Below are 26,889 nucleotides of genomic sequence, written 5' to 3' on the forward strand. Positions count from 1 at the left end.
TGCCAATGTTGAACATTGAGGAAAATTGAATTCTTTTTCAGGTTCTCTACAGAAAGATAGTACGCTGAAAACCATAGAACAGAATTCGTTCTTCGCAAACACGGTTTCTGTGATCTCTCAATGATCTCTCAAGAAGTCACAAAAAATGAGAAATTTTCAAACTGTTGGCTGATAACAGAAAACTATAATCAATTCAATTGCACATCTTCGTATTATCTACCGATTTCTTGTGCCATTCCATTCGACATGATAAATGGCATAAATTGTCTCTGCACTCTACACAACTCACTGAATCATTTATCATCACCAAAACAACTCAATTTATTTCGTCTGCAAACCAAAAACGTACTCAAAGAAAACCTTACAATCAAAAGCTTCAACAAATTTTCCGATAAATTTTCAGGTGTTGCCTGGAGCTTCCGATTTGCTACACTGAACAAACAAAAAATGGCACCGATAATGGTCGCTCCACCGCATCATTTAGACATAAAAGCTTGGCTTGTCGTCTTGGATTTACAACAGTACGAAGGTAACATCATTGACTTGTGTACACAGACTTCGAAAGTTCTGAGTGTTTTGTTATTTTTTCTTCTATCCGAACAGAGAGCTTTTCAAAGTTTCTTGGAGTCGAAGAGCTTATGTTCTACGATGAAGCTGATATAAAACAGTTGGGTATTCGAAATTCTGCACATCGAGCTCGAATCGTTTCCAGTTTGGTTGCGTTACGTGATAAACATCAAAGAGGAGGTACTGGTAAGTTACAGTCAGAAAATAATCGTATGTAAATGGGATGTACGGGTGATACATGGGAGAATTAACTCTATAACAATTTACAAACTGAAAGCGTGTTGCAAGCATTATAATCTATTACTTCATGTGTTTAACGTTTCGATGCATATTTTATACAAAATTTTTTACTTCTTTTGGTCATGCAAATGTTGTGCTATATAAAGTCACAATAACCAGAGTTCACTGCTTATTTCTGACGTTGATGGCGATAACAGATGATGATTAGTTAAAAATCGGTTCATTATTAGGTGTTTTTCCTTTGTTACTGACCGGGTCAATTATACTATCTTTCTGCAGAAAACAAAAACGTAATACCAAACCGAAACCTTTTCAGTTTGCTAATTGATTAAAATTGCATCGTTATTTAAATCAGATCTGTGTGACGTAACCAATTCTCTTCGGTTCAGACGTATACTAAATTACAAATTGATTTCAAGCCTCATTCAGTTGTTTGTTGGATCGATGATAATTTATTTGCATAATCCATTTGTCGCCGTTCGGAGAAAATAATTCAAAGTCGAAATTGCAATTCAATTTTTGTATTCGGTGGTGATGAAGTGTTAAATTATCGTCGTAATCGTTTTTATTTTGGGTGTTCGATTGAAAATAAATGAAAATGAAAATTACTCGCTATCACGGACCATATCTACCAAGTTGTTCCTTTCAGTACTTTTGCTGCATGTCGAAAGGCATACGAAAAGGTAAAGGAAAAATGATCTGAAATTAGTTATAGCGTGATTGTATGTTACGTCACTGTTTGTAAATATTTGTTTAGGCAAGTGTTAGGTTTGCGGAACGAGCCGAAGGCGAGTGGAGTAATCACACGTGCCTAAAGAAGCCGAGTCTGAAATGGATTTTACATCCTGTTACCTCCTAAACCAATTCTCTTGTTTTATGTTCTCTTGCAATAATCCACTTTTGACTCTAAGGAACTCATAAGCATGTAAAATAAATATTGATGGATTGAAGGCGTGGGTTGAAAGAAAAACTTCGGTTGGAGGGAAGTTTGTGGTCAACGTTCGATTGAAAACTTAATATGTTTAATGATTCTTGTTCTACCCGGAGCAAATTGTAACGGCAGTGATGACTGCGTACTGACCTTCCACCAAAATGACCCAGGTTTGCTTCTTGTGACAGAAAATTCCACATGGAATTTTCTACCGATTTTATCGCATTGGTAACGTCCTGAAGGTCACGTAATCTTTATAATTTAGGTAGTTGCAGTGTATTTAGTGACCTAATTCAAATACGATGAATTTGTATTTATATGTCTAGCATCATTTAGGCGAGATATGAAGTAGCCCCTAGCTTCTATTAATAAGGTCTCTAAACCAATCAAATTATAGTGGTCGGTTCGACAAAATTCCTGAACAAGTCGTTCTGGATAATCTGGATAAACGTAAGAGCTTGATTATAGTCAACAGTATCTGTGGCTTCGAAGTTGCACAAGTCTTGCAAACCATGATTGTGCGCGCTTGATTAATACTTCCTCAGTGAATGCTTCCCAAATGGGGAATCACAATTCACTTCTCTACTACTTATTTTTCAAAATTCTTACAAATCTGCACAAATTCACTTTCATTGAAACTGCTTTTTCACACAATAACGTTTTACACAGAGAATGGCCTAAATCTGTTACTTTGCTTGTTTAATTTAATTTATTTTGTAGTCGTTGTGACTAACAGATGCATTTTGTCTAGATTCTGTTGTTTCTGTTGGCCTGTTTTTGTATTTTTTTCTCCAAATTTCCACAATCTACCAAAAACTGCTCAAATTACAAAAAAAATCCAGAATTGTCAATTACCAAATTCATATTTTAACGATGTTGAAAAGTATGACTTTTTCGGGACAAAACGATTTTCTCGTGCTTCACTCCCGATAATTCTAGGATTTTTAAGGTTTTTTTTCTGGGTTTTCTTGTCTGGATTTGGTATAGTCGAGGTGGTATTAGACTGTTTCCACCATCTTTCCCAAGCGAAAACTCAAGGAATTTTCAGGTTTTGTCTATCCTTTTAAGACTTTTCGACTTTTGGGATTATTAAGTTGTAGTAGTGGGCTAGTTCCTAAATTCCGTCACTTCTGATGGCCCATCATCTTCGCTGTTGTCAGAATTTTTCAAAAAATTTTGAGTACCTTCTGGACTTTTGGCATTCCTGGTATGAGAAATGGATGTTGGAATTACATGTTTCAAATGAATGGAAGGAACGGCTAACAAAAGTTCTACTATAAAAGTTTAGGTTTCGTAAATTTTCTGTATTATGTCTCAAAATGAGCCTTACAACAAAGAGCCTTAATGCTAAACTTTACCCAAACCAATGAAAGTCTAGAACAGGTATGGTCGATCGGCGAATTCGTCTTAAACGCACTCACATTTTATGTCAAAATAATATGAGTGCGTTTAAGTACGAAAATCAAATTTTCATGTCCTCCGTGCGGACAATAGACCATACCTGTTTTACACTTTCATTGACCCAAACCACTTCCAAAATAACTGACATCCCACAAAAACCTCAAACGTCGAATAAGTGGCGCCAGTTACTTCTAAACTTCCAAAGCATTTGATAGATCATCTTCAAGGCCGTTTGAAATGCCATCCACGTTAAGAACTGCCATCCACGTTAAAAATAATGTCATTTGAACGAAAGATTTGGAACCGTCGCCTATTGCTCGTTCTTTTTTTTTTAAACAGGATTTTAAATTTGTTCCTCAAATGGCAGCTCTTTTTTGACATAAAAGTTTGGGTTAAATGAAACACAACTTTATCTGAGGTTACGTTTGAAAGTACCGTAACTTGAAGATGATCTATATCACCACAGCCCTGCTTCTAGCATGAACATATAAAATATTCGGAGGCTGATGAATTCACAGTAGGCAAAGCGTTTCTGTTGTACATTATTATGACTTGCTTTCGTTGTATGAGTTAAAACATACAAAACAAACAATCCTAAGCAGTAGCTCGTATCACTAAAGCCTCCAAATTTGACACTTGTCAATTCAATGTTCATGCTAGTAGCAGTGCTGTGATATCACGCAATTTTAACCAAAAAATCTTTTCAACGAATTTGCGTCACAAAATGTTTTGGAACTTTAAATTAAAGTAACTGGCGTCACCTATTCCTCTTTTGAGGTTTTTGTGGTATTCTTTCTAGCTAACAATATTTTTCCAGCTACCTCATTAAAGAATAAAAAAATTAAATTGAAACGTAAATTTAAACGAAAAAAAAACAATTCGTTCCAGGTACAAATAAATCTTCAAAATCCCAACTGTCTCAACGACGAAATCAGCGCTATAGTTTGGCGGTGGTACCTGAGCAACGAAAAGATGAACAGCCAATGTAAGTAAAATAAATCATTTTTCTTTATCTCGTAACTTAATCCACAATATCCAATAAAAATGCGTAATACAAATGACATTGAAATTTTATACCAAAACATTCAATTGCATTTAAAGGTCCGCGTTTCTCATGTCTTCTTCGTTTTATTGAAAATGCAAAGTCCGAATGAAAGAAGAAAGAAGAAAGAAAAAAAAACTTTAATCCAAAAAGGTTATTCACATCTGTCTTCTCTCGAAAAGTATAAAACATTTTTGGGGTATGCGCAATGCGTATTGTTTTCGATCAATATACTATCAGGGGTTAGTTTGGTCGGGATCGGAAAGACGGTAACATGTGAATTTATGAACTATGTTCATACTATTTGATCTGGTTGAATTGTGTCGCTGAAATTTGAATAAAATCATCGGTGTGAGCTAAATAACAGAGTTCGTATCGAGTTTAAACATTCAAACGGTGTAAACAAACAATGTGACCGTCATTTTTTTTGCCATTCAAAATTTTCTTCTTTTCCTTTTACTATACCCGTCGTAAAAGTGTGTAAATCCTACGGCAAGTTTACTATTCCTTTTACTCCCGAAATCGAACCCATCAACCACCCGTATATCATAGTCGTTTTCCTCTCTTTTGATTTTGATTCATACTTTGTGCGGTACTAATCCACTCTACAATTGACTGAAACAGTACCAAAACAATCGTCAAACACGGAGTATCATCTCTTTCGTATGTGAAATTAATATCGATATGAAGAGTTTACTTACAGTGCGTGCAATCTTCAATCGGAAAGACTGAATGTCTAGTAGTTGAATTTGATATACGAACGCGGTTGAGTCATTATATATGACGATTTGGTAATTATTCGATCACGTTTGGTAACAGTACAAAGATACCATCGACAATTGAATTATTAATGAGTTAAGTGGTGACCAAGTTCTTTGTTAACGTTTCTCGGGGTTCACAATGATTCTCAGTTTTTGAATCTGGATGAACAACAACAACAAAAAGAGGAAAAGGCCAAAATTAGGGAAGGGCGTTTGTGATGCAAATTTCTCTCTCTTCAGTGTGTAGCAGCTACCTATATTATAACAAAAGTGGTTTTCAAACAAAAAGTGGTACAATGTTGTTTTTCCGGGAATGTCGTTAAAAATATGTAATTTTGTGCTGTTGGGATAAATAAAAAAACGAAACGAGTGGTTGGCTCACTTATTTTGCCTGTGATTCGTTCTTGTTGGTAAATTCCATTTCGTTTAATTAAAAGGATTAAAGTTTCACATAAATCTAAAAAAAACGGGTAGAAAAAGCGCTCGAATTGAATGTGTGTGAACGATGTTTTTTTTTGGATTATATCGATTGGATACTATCACAACCACTATATTCGGATGAAAAACGTTTGGGAATAAGGTGTGTATTTTTCACTGCCGAAACTAGCGTATAGAAAGCGGGCGAACTGTGTGTATAATACGGGGCAATTTTTATTTTATTATTATTGCAACAAATTCAACGCCCAGTTCGGACATTTTTTCGACGAAATTTTATTCGGTGCAGATCCTTCTTCTTTTAGTTGGATATTAAATAATATGATGAGTTGTTCGATCGAATGCGAGTGTATGGTGAATTTATGACTTTTATCGAACTTTGGTTTTATTTCTCTCAACAACGAAACGTTGTGTTGTAAAGGGTAGGGTCTGGTGAACACAAGGAACTTCAGATTCTGTTTTTCTCTACCGTGTAATTAGAAAATTCTGAACAAGAGGTTAAGTTGGTTTTATGTATAGCAAGGTGTATGTTGAGACAGATGAATTAAACGATCGATCTGTTGAAAATGGTTTGAACAAAAGAAGTACAAGATTAGATAATTACATAGACGATATATTTGCTGTCTGTTTATGGCAGAGACTGATTTCTCGAATTTTCCCACATTTTCATAAAATTTTCCAGAATTTTCCTGAAAGCTAAATAAATGAAAATGCGGGAAATTTCATGAAAATATTAGAAAATTTGAGAAAATATTGAGAAAGGTTTTTCGCAGGAATTGTCCCTGTTAAAAAGTTAACTATTTATGCCGATGGATTCTTTTGAAAAACACTCTACCGAAATCAGACGGATTTTCCAGTGGACTTTTCTATATGTGTGTAGAAAGGTATTAATCCCTAGAAGCCGAAAACACTTTCGAAAAAAGTTCTGGACACTTTAGTGGCTAGTGGAAGTTGGTTGAAAATCGAAAACATACAAATTTCTTATGAAAATTACTCCAGGTAAAAGAAACTTAAAAGGTCGTGCGTTATACAGACAATTGTACAGGAAAATAACCAAACATCCGGCGCCCCCACTTGGAAGGGCTGACATTTAGGGTTTAGCAAAATGTCAGGATTCGGCACATTTCAAGTGAATTCATCCACACTGAGATGTGCGCCCTCTACGTTTCCACACAAGCGTCCAATGGAAAATACGTCCGATTTCGGCAGACTCTTTTTTAAAAGAATCCCTCACCAACAAGTATTTATTGCAATTGTTAAAGAAATTGAACTAAAAGGTTGAGGTACACTTGAGGTATTTCAACAAACTTCTGATTGCAAATTCTATATAGTGTTGGTATACGTTGAGACTGGTAAAGATGGAGCTATCAAAACAATTCCTCGATGAAATTGAAGTTACAATACAAAGAATTTTTCCTGTGCTAGTTAGTGGGATTCGTAGAGTTTCGGAAATTTGTATGCCAAATTTTCTATTTGGAACAGTCCATTAATCCCATCGTCACTATTTTCAGATTTCAGAACAAGTGTGGACAAAAAGAGAAGGGTCTAAACTATCTCCCCTCGTCCACACTTGTTCTATATCTTAAAACACGCATTTCTTATCCGCTAACCCTTCAAAGGTAACGGGATATGGACGGTCTCTTTCTTTCATATTGCGAGACTAAAAAAATTTGCCTACTAGTGTCCACCTCAAATATTGAGTCTCGTATTATAGTGTAAATTCTGGAGACTACGCAAAGATTCGTCAGCGGGCTCAACAAATTATTCCACAAACTTCTGATGTTCATTCGCTCTAATTATTCCATTATGTACCAAGGTCGTTTTTGACACCCTTCTAGCCATCATCCTTATAATATAAATGTCATCTTTGGCCTCACCACCTTCTGATCGTTGATTCTATACAACAATTTCAATGCCTGTCACATCATTACGCAATACACCTTAATTAGGAAATCGTTGAAGCGTTTCTGATATCGACATCATTCGAACTATAATCAATTATACTCATTCAATCGCCATTCACCACATCAACAGTGGACGAAGGTGTGCCTTATTGTTGGTAATGATGTGGGCGATATAAATGGAAATGCGGAAAAATATTGCTGTTGAGAAGAAAATATTCATTTTCTACAAATTGTTGTGACATAGGAGCTGGACCGAAATGAATTTAATTAGAACGAAAGTTTGTTGCAATTAGAAGACAAACTTGAATATAAAATGTACAAACGAAATGAAACTCTCAAAGAAAAACCCATCCTTTGTCATTCCAAAAGTTGTATACAGTCAAACAATGAAATTTCTTTTATTATAAAATTTTCTTTTGGCTTCACATTTCTTTATATCTTTTATACATAAGATTTCAAAAAATAATTCATCTCCTTCTTTCTTAAAAGGTAGATGCTATTTCCACCCGGGTGCAAGTAGTCTTTATTACACTGTTTGCACCCAGTGGAATTTACATTCTGAATTTCTGATGTGAAACAGTGTCCGACCTGGAAAATAGAAGATTCTGTTGTAGAGCTTTTATTGCGAAAAACGTTGTGTTGACCTCGGGAAAAAGTAGAAAATTTCCTTTTCTCGGGTGACTTGTTGCTCCCGCTACACTCTTTCCACGAACAAGACCAAAATGAAATTTCCAACTTTTTTCCCCTCTGTGAACAAATAACTATTTCAAAGTTGGTATTGAAATTGATTCAGCAAGTGTCACGCTAACTTGTATAGAAGAAAAATCATTTTTTTCCTAATACAAATAAAATAAAATCAATTTGCCTCTAACGCGATACCAAATTGTTAGGCCAATATGTTGTGGGAATTGTTTTCGACACTCCAGCAAAAATCAGCGATGGCACTGCAAGCGTGTAGGTAGTTTTAGCTCCGAATTTTATAAAAATCAATAATTTGTCAACAAATTGAAATTTTCGATCAATTTGTCCAGAATGTTGGATTATGTGGATTGGCTGCAGGATGTTACGGATAAGTCCTTTATCCGGACTTCCAATGAAACGAGACTTTACCTTTCGACTATTTGACCAAACCACTCAATATAATTACATCAAATGCATAATCTAACACTCCCACTCAATTGATATAAGGGAAATCTTTTTTTGTCAGCAAAATTATTCTTTTTTTGCAGCAAAATTATTTTTTTTATCAGCAAATTTATTCTTTTAGTTCAGCAAATTTATTGCTATTGTGACCAAATTTAATTCATCGTCTGAAAATTTATTTTTTTGAAGCAGCAAATTTAATCTTATTTTGTCAGCACATTTATTTTTTTGCAATCTGCAAAATTAAATATTTTTTTAGCTATTTTTTAGCAGCAAATTTATTTATTTCTATCAGCAAAGTTAATACTTTTGTCAACAAATTTATTTATTCGTCATCAGCAAAATTAATTGTTTATTTTAGCTATTTTTTAACAGCAATTCTATTGATTTGCAACAGCAAATTTATTCTACTTTTGTCAGCAGATTTATTTCTTGTCATAAGCAAAATTAATTGTTTATTTTAGCTATTTTTTTATCTATTTTTGGTGAAATGGATTTTCATATATTCTTTTCGTCACTAGTGGTGAAATGGACACCAAAACCCAATGCTTATCGAGCAACACCTCTAACCATTCGGCTATTGAGATATATAATCGCAGTGTAACAATTTTCAAAAATTCATTTTTCGTAGCTGGTTGCAGAAAACGTTGTATGCAACACGTTGTGAAAGTGGTAGTTTTTGTCACATGCTTCGCTCGCTTCGCAAGTTTGATAACATTACATCTAGTGACACAAACTACCACTTTTCGCAACTAGCTGCAAAAATTACTATTTCACGTCTTACGTCAACGTAAATAGTTATTGACACTACACGGACAATTCATTTCTTTTTACGAAATGGATACCAATTTTCATTGCACTTAAAAAGCGTTTTAACACGCCGAGCGATCCGGCCCATTGCCCCGGAGCGAAGCGGAGGGCCGCAATGCGAGCCGGGCGCCGGAACGGTGTCGGTAACTTAGGAGTTAATTTTTTTTTCTCGCATCGTCTAATAATTAGTCTGTGTAATTCATTGCCCATAAAGAGCGTTTTAACACGCCGAGCCATCCGTAAACTTAGTTAAAGTGAAATTATTATGAAAGGTGTGCATCCTAGAAATTACGCATAGCGAAATTACGAAGCCCCATTCAAATCGAGGGATTAATGCTTTTTTAGGCACTAGGTGTGTAGATTGTCACTCGATACCGCAGGTCGAGCGTGACAATACACATCGTGTGCCTAAAAGATCTATCACCGAGTTGTGTACAACGTTTTCGCAATAAAGGCAACGGAAAGTTCTACTTTTCGTCGCTTGTTGAGTTGACGTTTTCGTGTTAGTGGTGTTAGTGATATAATTTTATATGTCCTACTGCGGGACATATGCTGATTGAAGATAGTAATTTTCCTACTTATAAAAAAATAAATTTGCAATTGAAACACTAATAAATTTGCTGACAAAAAGCAATAACTTCGAGGTATTAATTTTGCTGTTCGAAGGCATTAAAAGTGCATATTACAAAACAATAAATTTGCTGACTACAAAGTAATAAATTTGCTGCCAGGGATTTGCTGCAAAAGAATTATTTTTGCTGCTTAAAGTCAGTAATATTGCTGCTCAGAAAGCAATAAATATGCTGTTCGAGTACTAATAAGTTTGCTGAAAATAAGACTAATTTTGCTGATACAAAACACTAAAACACTTGCTGATAAAAAAGATTAAATTTGCTGCTAAAAAAAATAAATTTGCTGATGAAATAAATAATTTTGCTACTAAAAGAATAAATTTGCTGATGAAATAAATAATTTTGCTACTAAAAGAATAAATTTGCTGACAAAAAAATAGATGCCATTGATATAATTGTATTGATACTCCCACTCAATCGAACATGTTTTTCACTCCCTTGAATCAAATTGATCGACCATCCACTTTTCACCGCCGTTGTATCTTTAATTTTCGGCCATTGCCCATCGATCGATTCAACAACCGACGCTTTCCGTAATTGTGTGATAAAAGCATCTTGACCACTGCGACATTTGATTTGAAACATTGACCAATACCATGGCCAACCAATACACGATTGTTTCGAAAATATCGTCACGAATTTCTTTCTCCTGCGCCACCACGAGCGTGCGATATTTTGTCCGAATGAATTAGCAGCAATAGCATAGCCTGGGCCCATAACCTGTTGGATTATGTGGATTGGCTGCAGGATGTTACGGATAAGTCCTTTATCCGAACTTTCAATGAAACGAGACTTTACCTTTCGGCTGTTTATTGGAGAGTGACTTTTCATACATTTTCTTATAACTAAGGCCACTAAGTCCTTACGAATCATTAGGACTACTTGACCGAACCACTCAATATAATTACATCAAATGCATAATCTAACACAGAACAGCATTGTTCTAAGTGACAGAAGAGAGACTTGCCCTTGAGCTAAGAAATATTGCTCAAATCCTGGTTTTTATTGGCTGAAGAAAAAATCAATTTGCCCTTGTCGTAACACCTAATTGGCAAACTGAATTTTCCAGGGTGCAAATAGTGTTTGCATCCGGATACAAATAGTCACTTCGCTGTTAAACGATCTGGTTTTCTTGATGACTACTTGCAATCCTTCCATTTTATGAATGGCTTACATCTTGAGTTTAACGTATACGAAACCTTCTTTGGTCTAAATAGGCGCCACTACTTTTTCAGCACTTTGTGATGACTTAACTTCACTCCACTTAAAATATCAGTGAAATGTTATTACAGTGAAGTTTGTTCACATAAAAATAGCGTTGACATTAGTAATTATGTGCTGAAGTGTACCATTACATTTGAGATTTCCAAACAGCATTTCCCTATTACAAAAATCGTTTGATTCAATAATTATTTATTTACTAAAGAGAAAAATAGAGTTCTCCTAGAGTTGTACACATAACTTTTCATATGTTTTCTCTACTCAAAAGGTCATGAGAAAATGACAGCTCGGGGGAGAAAATGTCTATTTTGTCTCCTCTTTTTTTGACAGGGGAGAATATAGACATTTTCTCCACAGAACTGTCATCGTTGTTTTTGTTTTGAAAAATGTTTTAATAAATTGAGGTTTTTGTTTCGTGGAAAAAACATATAAAAACGTTGTGTTCAGCTCTGAAAGAAAATAAGACAAGAATAGACCGGCGAAAGCCTGGTGAGGTCTTTTTTCTAATTTCTGTTTGGAACTACCAACTATTTGACCTACCAAAACTACCACATTTTCGAATTGCAATGTTAACTGTGAACTATCGGTTATCAGATACAGTTTGTTCATTTCATTTTTACACAGTTTTAGATATGTCAGAGTTTTAAATGTACCCAGTCAATTAAGTTCTTCCCAAATTATGAATTTTTGGCGCAAAATTTAAAATTTCTATCGCTAATTCAAATATTGCGCAATTTGGGAAGAACTTAATTGACTGGGTACATTAAAAACTCTGACATATCGACAATCTTTAGAAACTGTGTAAAAATGAAATGAACAAACTGTAACAGATAATTATTATTTGCCTGGTGTTGATATGCTCATGGTGGCTTTGCAATTTTGAATGTCAATCCAGCTCACAACTACCAAAACTACCGACTACCAAATTTTCGATTTATAAATAGGCGAGCAGTTAGAATAACTTCGTCAGTCGGTGCGTAGTTCTCGAATAGTAAACATCTCTTCCCCAAAAATTACGTTTGGAAGTCAATTATAGCCTTGGTAGTCCAACTACCAACTACCAAATTTTCGAATTGCAATGTTAACTGTGAGCTATCGGTGATCAGATAACAAATAATTATTATTTGCCTGGTGTCGATATGCTCATGGTGGCTTTGCAATTTTGAATGTCAATCCATCTCGCAACTACCAACTACCAAAGCTACCGACTACCAAATTTCCGATTTATAAATAGCCGAGCATGTAGAATAATTTCGTCAGTCGGTGCGTAGTTCTCGAATAGTAAACATCTCTTCCCCAAAAATTACGTTTGGTAGTCAATTATAGCCTTGGTAGTCCAACTACCAACTACCAAATTTTCGAATTGCAATGTTAACTGTGAGCTATCGGTGATCACATAACAAATAATTATTATTTGCCTGGTGTCGATATGCTCATGGTGGCTTTGCAATTTTGAATGTTAATCCAGCTCGAAACTACCAACCACCAAAAATACCAACTACCGACTGAGAGCTACCACAACTACCAAATTTGTGGAACAGACAGACAGACAGACAGACAAACCGGCCATAATAGGGTATTTTTTCTAGAAGAAATAGTAAGATATATGTTCAAACGAAGGAAGTAAAAGATTTCGAAACAAAACGTTCTAGTTGGTTCCTTGAACAAAAGAAGTAGCAGATGTATTGATTTCCTTACGCATTTAAACGGTGAATCAGAAGGAACAATGTAACAATGAATATCCTGTTGCACTCAAAATTTCATTTATTTTTTGAGAAAATCCTTGAAAGTCGTGTAAAAATGCATGCAATTCAGTTGAAACTGACAAAAAATCCTTTCGAACCCTAGAAAATCCTCAGTAAGTCCTTGAAATCCCTTTGAGGATTTTGTTTTAGAAAATTATTTTTAACTCAAAATGCACGAGTATCTGTCCTCAGCGATTAATTTAAACACTTGTCTTTCACCACCAATCTGTGTTATAGATCTCGTAAATCGATCAATAAGATTATCGTAGCGGTTTTGTCTTGACTTTAACTCTGTCGTGTTCCTTCATCAGTATTACTATTTTGAGCGTATATCGTCTGAGCCGAGCTGCTAGTTTATGACTTGAAAGTAGTTTTGAAAAGAAACAACCACCACCTAACATACAAACCTCTTGTTTACATCACTTTATGCAATGCAATGACCTCTTCCCAATTAAGTTAATGGTCAATCGCTTATCCCTGTTTCTTTACAATTTTTACGAGCAATTTCGTTTCTAAATGAATTGTATTCAATTAATTGATTAAAACGGTCTTTCGTCGCTTTCATTCGGTATGTTTTTGAAAACCAGTCGCATGCACAAACAATTTAATAAAAATGTGGCTTCAATTTGTGTGCACACACACTCAACACAAAATTCTAATAACAATATGAATTAATGCAACAATTAATGATGTCGTTAAAGTCCCGCAAGTATACACCATACACACATTTTGTGCCATCGACATGGCTGTTTTAATGGTAACTTTAAATTGGACACTTGTTAACGCACATTACATTTTGACATGATGTGAATAGAGTTCGTTCATTTATTGAACGGAATTGAATGAGAACTTGAGTGTTGAGTGGTTAACCTTCCAAAGACGAGACTATCTCGTGACAAACCGTCGTATCTCCTAAAAACACAATGAAATTGCATTGTGTTTAAAAGTCTGCGTCAGTTTGTCACGAGATAGACGATGTAAACAGCAATAAAACGTATTGAGTCTGTTACTTCACTTGGTCTAAGTATTTGTGAAGAGATTAATGCAAAATCTTTTACTTTATTGGTTTTAACACAAAATCAATGTTATTTATATGTGACCACGCTACCTACAACTCATTGATTTTTTGTCATCGCTGTCAGTAACAGATGGCATAGCCTGATGGAAAAGTTATCTACATGAAAAATTGCTACTTCAGGAAAAACACACGTCATTGTGAAAATTTAGTCTCAAAGAAAGATTCTTTGTGTGACTCTACAAAAACAAACTGATGTTACAAATAAACCTAGATTTTATCGCAGTGTCTCCGGTTTAGTATCACACTTCCGCAGGCTCTACACAGGTAAAAATTTGGGATTACAATTTTTAAGTCCGAGGGGATTACTTTCAAAAGGTAATTCTTTCGGGATTTGATTTTTAATCTTAGCTAAAAATTAAAAAAAATTTAATTCCTTCAGGGATTAAAAATATGACTAAACAATAATACTGGGGATTGAACGATGATACTGTTGCTAAGAATTTTCCGACTAATTTCCCCAATGTTCTCTAAAAATCTCCAAATTCCTAAATTGATTACACAATCTTAGGGTCTGCCACTTCGACAATAATCGACTTCAAACCTGTGAGTTCATCTATGAAAAGTTAATAATTTAGTGGGTTGAAATACAAAAAAGGTCTGTCTATACAAACAACCGCTAGTTGTCGTCAAACGAGATAAGTTCGCAGAATAGTAGTTGTCACTAAGTAGACTACTCAAGCTTCGTGAATTCGAGTTTCTCACAAGATTTCCTAAAAATTCTGCCTCACACTTAGAAAGCCAACATTTAAAATTTCCCCCTTTCTCTCTATTGTTCCTTCTGTAGCTGTTGCCATTACAACCGATTGCATTTCTTTCTATTAATATACTCCCTTCTGTCACTCAAGCACACACATTCTCCCCTTTAAACAGAAAACCTTCCCCCGACATCGCATTTACGTTCACCGAGAAAACAATTCTCATAAATACATAATTTCGAGATTCGATTAAAAATTTAAACTTCCCGAATAACAAGCATTCAATCTCCATGACAAAACGACTAAAGAGACCGTCATCAAATCCCCACATTATAACCATCCGTTGGCACTTCTCATTTCACGTTAATTTAATATTTTGACATGTTACAAATTGCATTTTACGGGCATAAAAAGGGATCGACACAATAATCCCGACCAATTTTACTACGTGCATATGCTTTAAGATATTTATTTTTCGTATACAAACCTTGTAGCTTTACACCTACACCCCCCCGGTGTATTTTGCTTCGACATCACAATATGTTATCAGTTGAACATTTTCGCTCTTTGTGTACATTATATGACCATTCAGACATAACTCGATTGATGATGGTAGATAATACAAAATGTTCATATATTCATACGCTTCCAAGTCGGGTCGGCTCTGTTACTGCGGAGATTTCGAATGAAAAATTTGTAAACTAGGGTTCATTACTCACGGAGACTTAATCACATCAGAAATGACAAAGGGACACGAACAGAACGTTTTCATCGTACACTGTCGTATAACACAGGAGGTATTCTCCCTCAAATATACAACCTGCATGTCGTTCCATATAGACCTGTTTAGACATAGTCGCATATATTGACTTTGCATGAACTAAAACGTTTTAATGAATTTATTTGGTTGGTCTGTTTAAACACTCACCACACTCCAATTACTTTAATTTTCGTTTCTTGTTAAGTTTTGCTGGATTATCTCGTCTAAATGTGGTGTTTTGTCGATGACTTTTAAAGAGTACTTTTTTAGACAATTTAGAGATGGAAAAGTTACAGAGATTCGAGTAAGTAAATTCAAGAATTTCGAATCCGTCACATTGATGGATTGTGCATCTTGAGAACTCGCAACTCTTCAGAAGTCACCTAGCTGTAAGTCTAGTCCAGCGTTTCTTCCTAGCTAATAAACTTTCTAGGAATATCAAAAAATCTTTGTGAACGCAAATTTACGATACTGTTAGTTCCAACAGCACACGACTCAAGGAATCTTAACTCTGGAGTATTTGATGCTCTCCAGAATTCTCAACGCTTGAAGTGGTGTAATCCTTGTTATTTATGGACTCCACATTGTGGAGGTTATTACTCTCAATAAAGGCTTTCGCTGATCTGATCTGAAGTTACCAGATCTTTCATTTCAGGTCCAGGTTTATTTAGATTCAATTTGAACCTGACCTTACTTATTTCAAGTATTCACGACTCACAGTCAGGTTAGGCCAAACTTAGCCTGTTCCACGCATTATCTCAATGAGTCAAATCTTAACCATCGTCATCGAGAAATCGTAAACATTTTCAATTTAGAACTGGTACGCAGTAATTATGGACGAAAGGTCGATGAAGATTCTTCCTCCTGATGTACAAAAAGTCAATTCGAATCAAGGCGTAACAGAAATTAAAGGATAGGAAATGAGTTGCGACCTCACACGCTTCGATAGTCTATTAAATATTATAGGAAACCTTCATTGGCCTGTAGAGGTGCCACAATGTTGTTTTCTTCAGTACTTTATTCTGTGCGCTCTATTTTCTAGCTAACTTCACTCTGGTAAAATATCCAGTAAATCTCATAGCAGTGAAGTTGCTTCAGAAAAAATCGAACATCAGTAATGACGAAATGTAATCGAAGTAGGCGTCCGCAATTCAGTGTTGACAGACGCATTTCAATTTTTATGGGTCGAACATGCCTCTGATACATCAAAAAATCCTATTTCAAAAATTTTACGTAATTTCTGACATCTAGCGTAGCTCTTTGTATGTTTTTGTTTGAAACGCTCTCTCGGAAGCTGCGTCACATGTGATAAATTACGTTGGAATCCCCTCGTTATGTAGTTATCAATGATTTAAAACCTTTATGGCAACACTGATTTTATTCACAAATCTATAATAAATTGAGCTTTAATTTACAAACGGCATTTCCCTCTACCAAGCAAAACTTAACAAAAGCTCACGGATGACAACAAATAATCGAGTAAACACCTTGAAACACTGACGACTATTTTACACATTCAATAAAATTTTCACTTCATTGTCAGACCTTTAACAACATTATCACTATTACGCGTATGTGTTAGAGAAGCTCGTGCACTTATGCATGAATGAACTTGATAATGATTGAATTAAAGCGAACATTGATTGACAGAATACAAAACGGAAATGCTTAATACAATTCGAATACTTTATAACTTAATGAACTAACGACATTTCACCACGATTCGGTGTACGGAGTGGAGGCGAATGCCATGATAACGTATACCTATGTTAAAACGAATTATATTTTCGGGTTACATAGCATGAATAAATTAATGAATTAGTGGATTCATGTGGCGATGCTCGGAAATTCATCGCAAGAATCGTGGTGGTGGCATGAAAACTTGAATAATTCATAAACTTGTTGGGTTAAAGAAATTGTTTGTTTCAATTCCAGGTTGTACTTGTATAGTAGAATTGAATCACTCAAGACAAAGTACTCTGTTCCTTCATATATACTTACTTCCCCGCCCAAGGAACATTTTTTCACATTTTATAACCCGCACAATTTCATCGAGTCTGTTACCACATTTGATGGAAGTTGTTTAAATCTACAACTTCATTCGTTTAACCAGACGATTCGTTAGGGATCATTCATAAATTACCTAACAAGGCTGTCATCAAAATTAGTTTTAAAACAACTCGAGAAATACACTCCCTGCGAAGTTATAACTATTTACAACCCCCTTAATAAGGGCAGAGTGTACTTTTAACTTTGCAAAACGGGTATTTCTCGAGTTCTTACAGATTTAATTTTGATGACAGCACTGCAGAATTTATGAACGATGCCTTATGTAAGATGGCATCAGATGTAGTTCTTTGCCCTCATTTTTGCCATCCTTGTCGATAACAGATGACCAGAAATGATTAACACTATTTTATGTCTATTCCAGATATGAGCGGTTAAACACAAGCAACTCCAAAACGAAGCAAAGTAAGAGTTTGGATGATTTATGCGACATGGACACACCGACGGAAAATGGCCAAGAAGTGTTGGCGCTGAAGAAGGCGTTAGAGTGGGAATTGTCCCTGGATTCGAGAGATCTGCGTTCGCACGCTTGGTACCACGGACCAATACCGCGACAACGTGCCGAAGAAATCGTACTGAAGGAGGGCGACTTTTTAATCAGAGATTGTGTATCGCAGCCCGGCAACTATGTGCTGACGTGCAAAAGCAAGGGACCTATACTACATTTTGTCATCAATAAGGTGAGACATAAATGTTTTGCTACTATCCACTCAGACATCGCATTAAGTCACTTCATACGAATTGCGTGCATGGAAATGTTTAGACGACGTTTCCGTCCTAATGAATATTTAGTAGGAAAAGCGGGAGAAATGAAAAACAGTTTTTCCTTAAGTTTTTCACAAGTTTTTTTCCCGTTAGACTTTATAAATATTCAGTGGTGTCGGTGTGGAAGTGAAAACTTTTGCAATTTTTTACCGAACACTGTGTTTGTAGCACTCTTCCTCTTCCATAATCCGAACATACGAGAAACTTATTTTATGAATTCTGAAGTCAAACAAGTTGATATTCCAGCATTTATGCATGGATTAACGTTTCAATTTGTCTTTCTCCCTTCTCCGGTGTATACATTTGTCGAGACATTTGTATAATTCATGAAACACACATACCGGATAAGAACTGGGATTGATGAGAGCGAATATATATCTGTCGTTGAATGGTATATATGTGAAAGGTTATCGTTTTCGAAATTATTATGTGATTCGGTTTGATGAATGTATTTCCGTTAAGCGGCTCATTATGCCATTGCTGCCTTGTGTATATATATCATCAATTTGTATAACTACAAAATCAAATGCAAGAAATGAAACGAAAATCGATACCTCTGGAGAAGATAACGAAAAAAGTCTTTAAGGAAAAGAAAAAAATATTTTTCTCGATAAATTCTGTCACTTTGTTTGGCACTGGGGGCTTTTCATGTAATAGCTTCGAAGAGGGTGAGATATTAAAAAGTAAATGGAAATGGTGGAGATGATACGAAAGTACACAATTTGATAAATTGATTTGCTTTGTTTTGGTTTTAGATTAATTGGCGAAACGATTTATCGTTGGGCTTCGGAGTGTTTTTCATAGATTATGGCCGCACGATAGTATAGAGGCATAACATCAAATTTCGAAAATATTTTCAGCTTCCCTCTCACGATTTTGAAATTGTCTCTTGAAGAAAGGTGAAATTAACTCCATAGAAGAACTTATGAAATGAATAGTCATAGTTATTATTGTAAAAATTTTAACTTGTTGCGGACGGCTGTCCTCTGACGACTGGAGAAATCATGAAAAATGTCTGACTAATTTTTAGCAAAAATCATGTTCAGAAAAACGAAGTAAAAGATTTGAAATCGTACTCTTAACCTTTTTATAGAAAATATGAAGTAATAGATTCGATAATAAAACTGTTGATATACTTGTCGCCTGTACCCTTGAATTTTATATGGAAACAATCCATTCGGTGACAAGTCAGTGGCTTTAGTGTCGAGAGTTTTGGGATCATGTTCTACGGTATGATGTACAGCTTTTCTTCAAACTTAAAACAATAAATGACGCTTCACTTCTTGCTTTAACAATCAAAATGGGTTAGGTTAGAAATGACTCAGCAATTTTTAGTTTTTGTGAAAAAATTAATTAACGCTCGTCATATCCTTGAATACACAAACGAAAAAAAAGCCGATTAAATATTTCTAACAAGTGCCCGCATTCTATTTAGTGCTTGCTAGCTGCGTGGCAGCTATTTTATTTAAAAAAGAAAAATCCGTGATAATTGTTTCAACCAACAATTTACAAACGGCAACTTCGTCAGATGATGAATCTGTTACTTCTATTGTTCATAATGATTTCTTTTTCTTTGGTGCAAAGATCTTTTACTTCATTAGTTTTATCCTAAATTTTCTTATAAAAGAGAACACGAATCATAACTTATCGCTTGTTTCGCTGTCACCGTTGTCGATAACAGATGACAGTCCTTTGGAGCGTTCGTTTTCTGTGGTTTGTTAGAATCTCGCATTTTTCTAGTTCGATATTTCTTTTAAAAATATCCAAATTCAATTTCCGGTGATTTATTTTCGGATGTTAGCGGATGGTTTCTCAGAATTTTAACAATTGTTTTCGATCGGGCGCAAGCAAAAGTACTGTACCTAGCATTAACGTAGAAAATATTCGGAGCGGATGAAATTACAGTAGGCCAGAGCCTGTCATCGTTAAAATGATTCTTGAAATTTCAAAATTATTGAAAATTCATAAAAATCTTCAGAGTGCTCAAATGGCCAAATTCCAAAAATTTTCGAGAATTTAAATGTCTGAAATTCTTAAATATTCTTGGAAATGACCGAAATTTTTCGATATTCTTAATTAATTAAAATTTAAATTAAGTCAGACGATTAGGAGTTCGAGTCGAAAATTACGTTGGAAGCCAGTATTACAGTAATGGACATCCCCCAAATTCGGTAGTAATTTTCCCATAGCTTACTCTATTCTATTTGAAAAGCTCTCCAATATCTAACGGTATTCTAACCACCAATCCCTTGATAAATATTCGTCTGAGTATTTACGTATACATTGCCATGTCATTCAGCAACAAATGACAATGACACAAAACACCAGACCGGTTTTGTTTATAACGCTTCAGATATATAATTGAGATAATGCGAAACTCACTTTCCTTTGGGGAATGCAAAACCAAAGAAAATGATTAAAATGGAGTTCGTGAACTGTGACGACACATTTTGTTTTGTTTCATTTTTCTTTATTTTTGTTCTTTTGCTTGATTCTGTAGTATATCCAATAAATGGGATGCTGTTGTATCGAGGGTATGTTTGAGTTAATATGCGATGCCGGCGTATGTACATACTGTACAGTATACACATGAAGAAAAATTGTCAACGGATTTGCTTGTTTCCATTATTCGTTTGGTTCTTTCAGGGTGAAATGTAAAGAAACAGCCATAGCTCACTGGAAAATATAATTCAACTTCTGCAAACAACTTTTTTTCCTTTCAATTTTTTTGTTTTGTATTACAAACAAAGAGTTAAAGAGAAAGTTTCTTTTATGCCTTCATCAGTCTTGTGGAATATCACCAGGGACTAGTTTTAAGAAAACATATTCCTGAATTTTTCTAGATTTTTACTAGGCTTCTTAAATGTTTTATTTTCTCTTCAAAAAAATTGTTGTCAAAATTAAAGAAAATTAAGGAAAATTCAGGAAAAATTCTCAAATTTTCCTGAGTTTTTCCAAGTTTTTCAAAAAAAAAAAAGTTTTGGTAAAATGAAGGATAATTCGAGAAAACATTGCAAAATTAGTCCCTGAATATCAACCAACTACACCATGAGTAAGTTCGATTCGATTTTCCATACATTATTTTATGGCACACAAACATGCTCAGCAAAACGTTTTCCTAAAATTTACAAAATTTTTCTACATTTTTCCAAAGAATTTTGTAAGAAACTAGAGAAAGTTGTCGAATTTTACTACATTTTTCCAGGTTTTTCTAAAAAAAAATTAGAGAAAATGTAAGGAAATAGTCCCTGAATATCACCCAACCCCCTGATGGTCGCATTCCATTTTCCATCCATTATTTTATAGCACACATACATAACTTCAGCAAAACGTTTTCCTTTAAAAAAAATTGTTTTTCCCCACAACCAGATACTAATTCAACCAGAAACGGTATACGAACGAGTACAATTTCAATTTGAAGATGATGCATACGACACCGTTCCCGATTTAATTACATTTTATGTTGGCTCCGGCAAAGCAATATCTGCCGCATCTGGTGCACGGATACAGTTTCCATGCAATCGCACTTATCCTCTATCATTCTATGCCACAAAATATGGAAGCCAAAATCAATTCACGAATCAACGAAGTGCAGCAAGTCCACTACATTCACCATCGCTATCAACTAGTGGATTCAGGTAATTTTCGTGCGTTGTGTTATACAGAGCCTACATCAGTCCATATAGATTTTGTGTTGTTTCCGTGTTTCGTAATTGAATTCATAGTTCGTTTGATGGGTGGAAATTGATGTTGTCATGCAATATAGACGTGTGTATTATGTTGTACCATGTCCATATACTAAAACACAAAATTTATATAAAACGAAACAAAATTTATCAGATTCACACCATACAATCAGCAAGGTAATTATAACTCATATCGCAGTCCTATGTCATCGCCACCAAGAACGAAACGAGAAACACCCCCACGATTACCATCGAAGAAGCACAGATCACAATCTTTAACACCAAATCAGGGTCAGGGATCGATTCGCGGCTCTGGTCAGGACAAATATTGCAGTGCCGATGGGGTCATACAAGGTACTTTAAGCAGTAAAAGCTGAACGAGTACATTCAAAAACTGATCCACAATTTCCAATCGTTTTAGGCAACGGAACGGACAACAATCATCCTGCTCAAATTCGTACAGCCGAAACTCGACGACTGGCTTCATCATCTGAAAAGTGTAACAGTGCTGACGGTGTCATCGAAACGAAAGCCCATTCCAACATAATGACACGTTCAGCTGAGGAAAAATCGGCGAGCGGTGATGGAGTCATCCAAACGCCAAACAATAAACTCATGTCCCGATCGATTGGTGACGCAGCGCTTAACAATAAATTCAGCACGCATTCCCTTCCAAGGACTCAAGGTAGCCTGCAGAGTGTGCACCGATTGTTGACATTATCGCGACCATCGAGTCTCAGTCGCGATGATTCGACACTGAGTCCGTGCATCGAACGGAAACAGATCGATGGTGGTGACGAAGAAAATGAATCACCTCCGAGTCCGCCGCCAAAACCACAACGCAATCCATCGATTCTACGGAATGAAAATCACAAAGAGCTTCCCATAGAAAATGGTCCATTGAATCGAGTCGCTTCCTATCACGCTAGTGGATCTGATTCGGGCAACGGATCTGGTGATTCGGCACATAGTTCAGCGGCTGGAGATGCACTAGATGTTAGCCAGCATCGTGGTGTTGTGATAAAAAATCCTCGCTTCATACCGAATTCAGCGTCGTCGGCTACGTTAAAGAGTTTTGCTGAGTTTGATTGTCAGGCGGCCGAAGAAGCTTTGATGGGAATGAATGTGGCAAACATTGAAACGATCTCACAATTTGACTTGGAGAATTTCCACACGTTACTCCTGCCGGCTATTGAGAATAAGCCACTGGACAATGGGGCTTTGAATACGTTCCGGATGTTGTTGAGCGAAGCCGGTCCCAGAGTGCTGGCCAATCATTTGACGCGAGTGGACATCAAGTTAATTTTAGGCGATCTAGAGAATAAAATGAATTCGTTGGACTCTACGGGTATTGAACTGATCGGATTAAGTCATGGCGAAGCATTTCGAATCGATTTGATCGAACGAACGGAATGTATACGATTGCTGGTGGCCGTTACGATATTAACTTGTCAGAGTGATGACGAACGAGCTGAAACCTTGAACAAGTGGATACAAGTGGCCATCGATACGAAAACAGCGTTGGGAAATTTGTTTGGATTTTGTGCGATTATGTTGGGCCTGTGTATGCCTCAGGTACGGTTGATAAATCAACCTTCTGCAGTTGTTGCTTGATTATATCTTTTCCAGATTCAAAAATTGGAGCCAACGTGGCACACACTTCGGCAAAAATACACCGACAGTGCATTCAATTTCGAAGCGAAATTACGGCCTACATTGAAGAATATGAACGACTGCTCAAATCCTCAAGCACCAAACACCACTGTGCCGCATCTTCTTCCATACGTACTGTTAAGAGATCGAAAAATCGAAGACATTTTAGGCCTTACGCAACCAACATCAACGTTAATCACATCGTGTCTCACACCGTGGGAAACCAGTGCGGCCGACTTTGGATTAACGATAATGTTCGCTCATTTAGACTCGATCCGGAATTTCCATAAAAATCTGTCATTGTACCAACGAAACGCACAGACGATCATGTCCGACTCAAGTAGCCGACTCGATGAACTGCTGGAAGATGCTTTCAGGTACGTTGGACACATCATTGTAGACTCAAATTCTTCTAATTTTACAATTTTATCTCTCCCCAACAGAACTGAATTTCACATGAAATTCTTGTGGGGCAGCAAAGGTGCTTTGGCAAATGCCGTTGATAGGCATGCGAAACTGGAGCAAGTCTTAACATTAATGGCTGAGAAATTTTGCCACAGTGATCATATTGGAACGGCAGCTTAAATATTAAGAGTTGTTAGTAGCACGCGCGTGTTTCATGGGTAAACTTAAACTGATGATCGAACTACTAGTCAAAGAAATGTAAAAAAAATCTAAATTTTAGATTCGGTTTGGGTGGGTTTGTGGGTGGATTATATCTTCTCCTTACGAATATGCAACTTTCCGACTCCGTTGATCACCTGAATTTCTTTTCTGATCGCCTCACTTTTCATGCATTTCATAGATCTGATGCAAGATCTTTTACATCAATTAGTTACTTCAATAACATGCAGTAACGAGGGCTCGTTGCTTATTATTTTTACCGTTATTGGTATGAGATGATCAGCCGTTTTAAAAGAATTAAAGTAAAATCAAGTTTTGTACCCAAAACTGATGCGAAATTTTAGAATACAGCCGGAAAGAGTCATTGCTGTGTGAGTCCCAATTACTCAAAAACTGTTTTAAAATTGGCGAATCGGAGAGATTGCTATGAAGGTTTTTTTAATAATTAATTGTTACAGTGACCCGAGTTTCACTTTCTCCAGTGTGGAATAAATGAAGAATGCCCGAATCGGAATCTGGTACTTCACTTGTTCATAGCATCGTCAATTGTTTGACTTAAAATCTTATACTTCATTTGTTTTGGAAAACATTTTGTTATAATAGCAGAGAATACTGGTCAGTCGCTTATTTTTTTTGTCGAGATTGTGGATAGCAGATGCTTATTTTTTCCTTAGATACCGTTGAGGTCTGTGAGTATGCTTTGAAATTTGAATTTAAATTAAATAAGTTGACGCTGCGAAAAGTGAACCTACCTGCCGTAGAACACATACGATCCCAAAACCGTCGTTCTTGTTTAGTCACCCGACTACAATGTTTCAGCATCAAATTCACGGGACTTTTATGGAAAGGTGAGTTTGGGTTCAGCAGAACGTAATGTAGTCTTTAGGTACTTAATGGATGACGCGCCTTGGTCGATTCGTTTTCTTGTGCGTTTTTGGCTTGACTATGACTTAAAATACTTAGCCCTTTTATTATGTTGTCACGAGTTTGGCTGATTTTCTCAATTTTTCACAATGAGCTTGAACCTGCACCAAGAAATTGAATCTGACTTGTGTGTGAGCTACGTTGAACTCATGTGAAAACTGAAGTATAGATCTGCCACACATGCGACCCATAAACGCTCTAAATGTGTATAAAGACAACAAGTAAAAAATTTGGCGTATAAAATGCTTATCAATTGAAGTGTGACAACTTTTCCTTCAATGGATGCGTCATCAGCTATCTTTTTATCACGATCGGCTTCATCTCGGATTTACAGTCTCTCAGCTTAACAAAAACCACCTCATTTCTTTCTAATTTTGTATTAATGTAAGCTGTTATATCATCTGTCATCGACAACACCGACAAAAATAAACGATAAACTCTAGCTAACGTCGTCTTTAAATACCAAAATACAGTTGTAAAAAGAATGAAGTGAAAGATTTGATTCCAATATGTCGAAAAATCCACAAACCAAAATCCCCGGATTCGTTAACTATTCCAACAACACGCTTAAAACGTCAATAAAAAGAGGTTTGTTACAAATAACTGTAAGCACGAATTAACACTGGTCGAACGAACATGATTTCATCCATAGAGATCGGTTTTCATATTAAATGTTGATGAGATAATGACTCTTATTGTCATGGATGAAATTTAGCAGTAATTTGACAATTCGTATGGCCTTGGAATAAACCAATTAATGCATTTTCTGTTCGTGTTAAAATTCACATGAAAACTCTACTTTTCATCCCTAGTCATGTAAAATACTATTTATCTACCTAGGTGAAATAATAGCAGTGAAAAAGTGCTATTATTTCGCCTTCGGCTCATGCAATAAGTCCCCAAGTGTCTAAATAAACATGTGGACAGAGGTGAATAATCTACTATTAATGAAAAATTCGTGCGCCATCGCATAATTTCGGCGACAGATGTGGAAAGACTATCGATACCCATGCCAACCCAAACTAAAATTTGTGATTTAATTTGTTGTATGGAAAAATGGTTTTTGGATGAATCAATCAAATTTTTAGGAAATAATGGAAAGCAAAAAAAAAAGCAAAATTCTGTCTACTCTAAATTAAAAAAAAAAAAAACAAAACAAATACTTAAAACCTAACCTTATCTCTATACACACACAATACCAATTTATAAATTTATAATAAAAAAATGAAATATAAAATTATAGAAAGACGAAAATAATTAATTTTTAGCAATTCCCCGATAAATCATTGTGGGTGAACGACAAATAAAAATGTAAATAAAAATTTAATAAGCAAAAGGAAAAGATGAAAAAAGTTTAAAAAGATAAAATGAAACAAAAATCATAGACTGAGATATTATTTTTTAATGGAGATGAATAAAGTGAGTTAAATATCTTTAAAAAAAAAAACATCAAAAAACAGAAGAAAAACTCCAAATTAATAAATTCAACAAATTAAACAAAACTAAAAAAATGTTCATGAAAATGGAACTTTGTATACAAAACAAAAATACTAAAATTAAGTCAAAAGCTGAACTTAAACATGGCGGATTCTAGATAATAAATTCAAAGCGTCTATCATACCAATGAAATATTTAAAAAATAGAATAAAATTCCAACTAAAAATGAAAATTAAAATGGACTGTTGTATGACGATTTATAGTCTAGTGCGTACCAAGAAAAACTGTAATCATCATTGCTTAATAACGGTACGTGAGTGGATCTAATATTCCATTATAATGAAGAAAAAAATAATCAAACGAATTTA

The 26,889-nt window shown here is 35.5% G+C and overlaps 1 protein-coding gene across 8 annotated transcripts in view; it reads left to right on the forward strand.

Annotated features, from left to right (window-relative positions):
- LOC119078924 (breast cancer anti-estrogen resistance protein 3 homolog) overlaps positions 1-25,930 on the forward strand; it is a 52,987-nt gene extending 27,057 nt beyond the window's left edge. For 4 of the 8 annotated variants that reach the window (XM_037186664.1, XM_037186660.1, XM_037186661.1 and 1 more), the window contains 9 exons: positions 404-529; positions 604-753; positions 4,028-4,124; positions 17,797-18,112; positions 21,567-21,835; positions 22,038-22,237; positions 22,305-23,458; positions 23,513-23,913; positions 23,980-25,930. In XM_037186664.1, the coding sequence (XP_037042559.1) occupies positions 448-529; positions 604-753; positions 4,028-4,124; positions 17,797-18,112; positions 21,567-21,835; positions 22,038-22,237; positions 22,305-23,458; positions 23,513-23,913; positions 23,980-24,121 (2,811 nt within the window). In that variant the 5' untranslated portion in view covers positions 404-447 and the 3' untranslated portion in view covers positions 24,122-25,930. Of the gene's footprint in view, positions 1-403; positions 530-603; positions 754-1,302; positions 1,491-4,027; positions 4,125-4,442; positions 5,523-17,796; positions 18,113-21,566; positions 21,836-22,037; positions 22,238-22,304; positions 23,459-23,512; positions 23,914-23,979 lie in introns of those variants that run through there. The other 4 variants (XM_037186663.1, XM_037186662.1, XM_037186666.1 and 1 more) reach the window with 4 other exon arrangements.
- The last annotated feature ends 959 nt before the right edge of the window (positions 25,931-26,889 follow it).

The sequence above is a fragment of the Bradysia coprophila genome, unplaced genomic scaffold (genome assembly GCF_014529535.1).
Source record: "Bradysia coprophila strain Holo2 unplaced genomic scaffold, BU_Bcop_v1 contig_297, whole genome shotgun sequence".
In the NCBI taxonomy this organism is placed as follows: domain Eukaryota; kingdom Metazoa; phylum Arthropoda; class Insecta; order Diptera; family Sciaridae; genus Bradysia; species Bradysia coprophila.